Raw genomic sequence first — 6594 nt, 5'->3', positions numbered from 1 at the left:
TAAATTAATTCATAAATATTGAAAATATTTTTGGAAGGCAAAAGAACTTTTATTATTTTAAATACTACAATTATTAACACTTAGTAAATAATGAACTTTAAATTTTTGGGAAGACTAATGGAATTTCAATTTTTCAAGTTAATGATTATCAAGTAACACATAATGAATAAGTACAATGTAGTACCTAATGTATATACTTAATGTGTATTAATCGTCATTGGAAGTGTAAAAGGTTTGACATTATTATTATTATTTAAGTATTCCAGTGACCATAAATTTAAATTACTTTCCAATACAAAAGCGTTTCTCCACGGAAGTTACATATTACAATATAAAAGCGGTTTCTAATAGAAAAGTGTCTCATTTGTCTCTCTTGGTCTCCAAACGAAAACCAACAACATCACAGAACGCCAACCACGATGAGTTCACAGTCATCCATCAATTTTGTAAGTTTACTTTTCTTTTCCCTCTTTGTCTTGTGTTTCATTTTTGTATGTGCTCTGTTATACTTTCGACATTCACCTCCTTTCAATGTTCAATGTTATAGGTTTGTTTCACTTTTTCCTCCTTCTTGTTCATATAATTTTTTGTGTCTTGTATTACACTTTCCACATTTTTATCCTTTGAATGTTTGTTTAACTTTCCATGTTCTTAATATTCATGTCTCCAATTCTCACAAGTACCATATTCCTCCAAACAATGGGTACATCTCCATTCTATGTTATAAGTTCCTTTCAGTTTTTTAAACTTTTCTTTTTGGTTGTTATACGCATGTGTTCATTATAGAAACCTTTGTAATATTCATCATTCCAATGATTCCATTACCAAATTTATGTTTTAAATAGGCATAACTTTTGTACCACTTATTACATAAATTATTGTTATATAGGGCCAATCAAATCTTTTGCCAGGTCTAGTTGTCCAAAGATTTGACGCCACATTCGATGTTCACAAGGTCATTATTTCCACACCAAATAATTTATGTATTTATTGTTAATGGTTAATAAATAATATCTGATATACTTATTAAATCTTCCAACATACAATGGTGATATTAAAATGTTTACTTGCAGAACTACATTGAGGTTCCATTAGCATACCATAGACAGTGGTACCCACGTTACCCGTCTTTTGTTGTCTTCAACTATAATGGAATCAGCCATTTTATGATAAGACTTCGAAAATATGGTGAGCGATACTATTTTGCAGATGGGCTGAACGAATTCCAAAGAACCATGAATTTTTTTGAAATTGTCAAAATCACTTTTGTTGCCCCGGAGAAAAATACGACTTTCCATGTCACGTTCATCCGACCTTTCTATACACACAAATGTCGAAGGTCAGCCGCAATGACCAGAAGGCATCTTTTTACTATAGATGTTACGGAAGATACGCTGCAACAAAATTCTCCATTGGTAGGACTTTGTTAATATAATAATAGGCCTTTATTTTATTTGATTTTGACATTAATATCTGTAATGACTGTTTCCGTTCTAAAACTTAGTTGTTGCCCACGGATGCTTTAAATTTTTTAGTTGCATCCAAAAAATATATCCATGTGAAACGGAATCGTGGAAGACGTTACCTTTGGAAGATGACCATGAATAATGCCATCTGTTGTTGATCCATGGTACCAATACTTAATGGAAAATGATTTGATGCCCGACGATGAGGTTGTTCTCTACTACAGGTTCAATGAACGTGCATGGGAGGTCATGTTTCGAAAACAGGTTAAATGGGATCAAGCTGGGTGTTCACTTCTGTTTGATGATTAAAAGTTTTTGTTAGTTTCGTAATTATATTAATGTTGTAACTTAAATACCTTCGGGTATCACCTTCAGGTATCAAACAATGTTTTCTTTTAGTTTGTTCTTTTAACTGAAATGGTTAACTGCATTTTTGGTTTCATGACATTACTTATGAAGTTATTAACTTGCCTTTATATTGATGCATTACAATATACTTTTAATTCATCATTATTGTCATTATAAAAGTGGCAGTGGTAGGGTGCTGAGGCTGTTTGGTGTGAACATGGCATGCCAAACTGATCATAATGATTCCCAGAACTCCAGACCTCAATGATCCTACACCCATAAGATACCACCATGAAACCTTTTCTCATTCGTCGGCTACAAAGCCTCACCATCGCATGGTACCTCAACAGCCATAATAGAATTACAATCTATTACATATATATGCCCATCCCTCCCTCTTAATTAGATTGTCCCCTTTTTCCTTTTCCTGCTTCAGGGTTCAGTATGTCGTTAAGTTAATTTTAGCCAATGACTGGGTCGTTAACATCAATCAAAACATCCCTTCTTTATTATTTGTATATTTATGTTAACGTTGAACATTATAATCCATTTCCTGCTTGTTTTTAATTCAATAAATTGATTCTGCATGTTTCATTACATTATGGATGGAGGAAAACTTATGGTTTCCTCTTAACCCAACAGAGTTAAGCTGCATTTTTTTTATAATTGGAAACACCCTTCTATCTACTCCTTCACTCATGAAAGTTGATAGCCGAACAAGGCAAATAGATTAACAATGGACCATGGAACCAGATTTTTTGGGTAAACCTCATATCTGTTTTGGCTATGCGGTTAACTATGTCGGGGTACACAACGGATGGAGAACAATAAATAAATCATGGTATGTGGTTAATATTGCAAATCAATTGATATTAAACAACACTCAACCAACTCAAACAATGTCCCATGCCTTTTTGCCTTCGTCAATCAACTTGTTAAACCCATTAATGTAATTTGATTGGGAACTGCTTCAAATTATAAGGCAAACTTTCGTCACCAACTTACAAATTAAAAAACCAACTACCAACTACAAACTATAATGTATATGTTTCGGTCAAACATGGATGAATAAAACCTCATATGTTATCAACGTTGCATCAACATCTACTATAATTGCATGATGCTTCCATTTGTAAGTTTCAAGTGGATAATCCTGAAAAAAAAAATTAACCACCCACCAACATATATTAAGGCCAGTTATATCAAAATACAAAACAAAATTATCAAATGATGCAAACATTAAGTCATTACCAATGAATTTTTTTAACACCCCCCCCCCCAAATTATCATTATGGACCAGGACGACTACTACCAGCAACAAATGTATGTGGCTGCTGCATCAACTGCATCATTAACAAAAAAAAAAGTGTCCCAAACAATATGTCAATGAATGATTTCATTAAAATCATTAAGTGCATAACATAACAATTATAAAACAAATTGTACCAAACAAGTTCTTCATTACCAGTTGATAGTTATATTCATCTGTAGGTTGACACATAGTGTTAGTTTGTTCGCTGGATGAAATAAATGAACCACCAACACAAACATTTGCATTTCGAGGACGATTGGTGCAAGAACACTTATTATGGCCACTTCCACCACATTGCCCACACTTTTGGATTCTCCTTCGTTTCCCGGATTCATCTACTCCAACTTGTCCGCATCCTTTAGTTCGAACAACAATAGGGTCTAAAATACCATCATAATTATGACCCTACTGATTTGCCTGCTCATCATTGTCATCAATACATGGTTCACTGTTTTTGTTCGACTTTAGCCTTCTAACCTCATTTGACAGGAAATGCAACATTTTGTCATACTCGTCTTCATCAAAGTACGCAGCTTCGCAAACTTCTCTAGAAACTTGAACCAGAGTGGCATACCTGGCCATCAATTGGGAATCCCAATAAATTGCAAAATCGGGATATTTATCTTTGATATTTTCTGTGGCAGATTTTGACCACCTATTCAGAACCAAACAACTTGGCAACTCCGTAAAATTTAAACAAACCAGAACAGCCAATATGTGATCACATGGAAGACCAATGGATTGCATTCTCATACAAAGACAACTAAAATTAATCGTGGATGGACAATAGGACACATACCAAACACTTTCACTACAGTACTTCACAACCGTGTAAACTGAGAACGTGGCCATCTATTTGCAATCAACGACTCTCAGCTTAATAGTCCTAGAGACATAGGACTGAAAAAGTATAAACATCTCCTCAGTAAGCAATTGATCAGCAGACCGCTCAAGAGATCGAAGATTTGTTTGCAAAACTTCATTCCCGTATGTTGAGAAATAATCTGCCACAATCGCTCTATAGCGAAAATATGTGAGACACCTTTTAAATTGTTCTACAAAATCAGTTAAATTAGTTCGTGAATGAACATATTTTGCAACATGAGCATGGAAGGCTTCACATCGAGATGTTGTCCGTATGCCTGCAAAAAAATTACCCCTCAAATGGGCAGGAGACCACTTCATCCTTTTTTCATACAATTCACCAATCCAACTATTGTCTTCCAATTCAAAGGTAGCAATCATCTCTTTCCATTTTTCTTCAAATGTGACCACTTCAAAATCACCAAGCATTAGATTCTTCAACCATTTCAAAACTTGTTTGTCTCCAACATGGCTCAATGCATTACGCAATAAGTGCCATGCACACAATTTGTGAAAAACACTTGGCATCACTCTTGTTATAGCATTCCTCATAGCCAGATCGCCATCAGTTATTATTGAAGAAGGAGCTTTTCCTTTCATTGCTTCCAAGAATTGTTCCAACAACCAAACATATGTTTCTTTCGTCTCATCAGTCACGATAGCAGCGGCAAAAACTATTGTCTGATTATGGTGGTTAACACTAGAGAACACAACAAAAGGGCACAAATACTTATTTTTCTTATAGGTGGCATCAAATGCGAGAATGTCACCAAATACCCCATAAAGCAATTGGCTCTCAGTATCACACCAGAACAACCGTTGTAGTCTTGACCCTTCATCCACGGTGTACAAAACATACATCGTTAGATCTTTCTTGCGTAAATCATGTAAATACTTCAATGCACCACTTGCATCAGAGGTATGTTGCTTTCTCATGTGCACTTCTTGATTGTAAATATCTTTCCTAATAAACCCCACTTTGTCATATCCACCACAATGATTGGCAAATGCTGCATACATGTGCGGAGGTCCAATGCCTACTTTTCTATAGTTTTCAATTTGCATAATATCAATTGTTGACATCTTCCTATGTGCGGGCAACAAAGATGGCAATTTTAAGTCCAATAATAAATGATTGTGCTCAAAATTCCAGCATGTCACATACCATCGTCCCGTGGAAAAATGCACATGAACACGAAACATTGCTTCACAACCACACCTACTTTCTTTTCTTTCTCGGCGCTTCCTTGTATTTGATGTTGATCCTTTCTCTCTCCTATAACCAGCACATGAACAAACAAATGCTTGTTCTAGTGTTTCCCTTACAGAAAAACCAGTTATTTTAGCATACCAATAGTAGAAGACATACGCTAACTCCAACTCAGCAAAATCGAACCTGCTTACATCTTCAACACTCATTTTTTCCATGTCAAACTGTCTAATATCAACTATGGTTTCAAAACTTATACATTCGTCTTTTAACAAACCTGGAATCCAGAAATCATCATAATCTCCATAATCGTCATTTTGTACCTCACAATCCACCTTATCCTCATCTTCCAGTCCTACATCGTTTTCCTCCTCATGATCATTTTCATTCACGAAGCTATAAAAATTGTCACTACTTTCCATCTTTGACATTATATCGTTCAAATCCTACACACCAACACATTTGAAAATAAATAAAAAAATACATCAGCTAATTGTTGCATTCGACACACCGTAATTTCTGTATCATTAACTGCCTGCAATGGTACACACCAATAACACTAGTATCTTCCATTAAGTGCCTGCAAAGGGTACCTTCATTGACACATCAAAGGTGCCTTCCATAGTCAATTCTCTATCAAATACTTCACCCTTTTCCTTTTCCTATATCACATACCTACTAATGCAAAACTACTACTGATACATCTTTTTGCATGTTCAAAACTACAACACATTACATAACAACACAGAAGAAAATTGAGGCAAACCATTTTGCAAAACCAACTTCAATCAAAAGAGAAATATAACATCCAAACAATAACTAACAGGGACAACTGAACCAAGTACAACAGTAACAATAAAAACTGATAAAAGACTACAAATACCTTCACGAAAAATGGACTTCTTGGAACTGATGACCCCTCACAGCTGCCTTAACCCTGCGCTTGCCATTTGCATCAACAACCAAGTCACAACAGAGTAAACAAACGTAAAAACACAAACTTGGTGGTAAGCCTAAAGACAAATTCAACAACAAAAATGAAAACTACAATCCATTAAGGAATACCCACCCTTGTCGAGGTTATTCACGTGGTATGACGAGAAGGCTCTCTTTCAATCACGAAGAAGGACGAGTACCCTTTGCTCAATCGGGCTTAAGGAAAACGAGCCTAAGCTTCAATCTCACATTTGCGATGAACATGATGGGAACGACGATAAAAGCTTACACCACACACTTGCTTAAGGAAAACACGCTTCCTGTTGCGACCGATGATCGAAAATTATCTGGATTGTTTGATTTTTTAATTTTGAAATGGATGGCGGTGATTGCTTCTTTTTTTTTTCCACCAACTTTCATAGGGTGCGAAAGTGTCATCATCATCAATCATTATGATT

The 6594-nt window shown here is 35.4% G+C and overlaps 1 protein-coding gene across 1 annotated transcript; it reads right to left on the bottom strand.

The window, feature by feature from the left end:
- Nucleotides 1-3978: 3978 nt before the first annotated feature.
- On the bottom strand, nucleotides 3979-5631 carry LOC114397275 (protein FAR1-RELATED SEQUENCE 5-like). The gene has a single exon (XM_028359360.1). It carries the CDS (start codon nucleotides 5629-5631, stop codon nucleotides 3979-3981), a length of 1653 nt encoding a protein of 550 aa, XP_028215161.1.
- Nucleotides 5632-6594: the final 963 nt, after the last annotated feature.

Source organism: Glycine soja, chromosome 18 (genome assembly GCF_004193775.1).
Source record: "Glycine soja cultivar W05 chromosome 18, ASM419377v2, whole genome shotgun sequence".
NCBI lineage: Eukaryota > Viridiplantae > Streptophyta > Magnoliopsida > Fabales > Fabaceae > Glycine > Glycine soja.
Note: the sequence above shows the minus strand (reverse complement) of the source record. Positions and strands in the feature narration are given on the sequence as shown.

What these genes read in the sequence shown, in the direction of transcription:
- LOC114397275 (XM_028359360.1), bottom strand. Translation starts at nt 5,631, where the DNA reads ATGTCAAAGATGGAAAGTAGTGACAATTTTTATAGCTTCGTGAATGAA.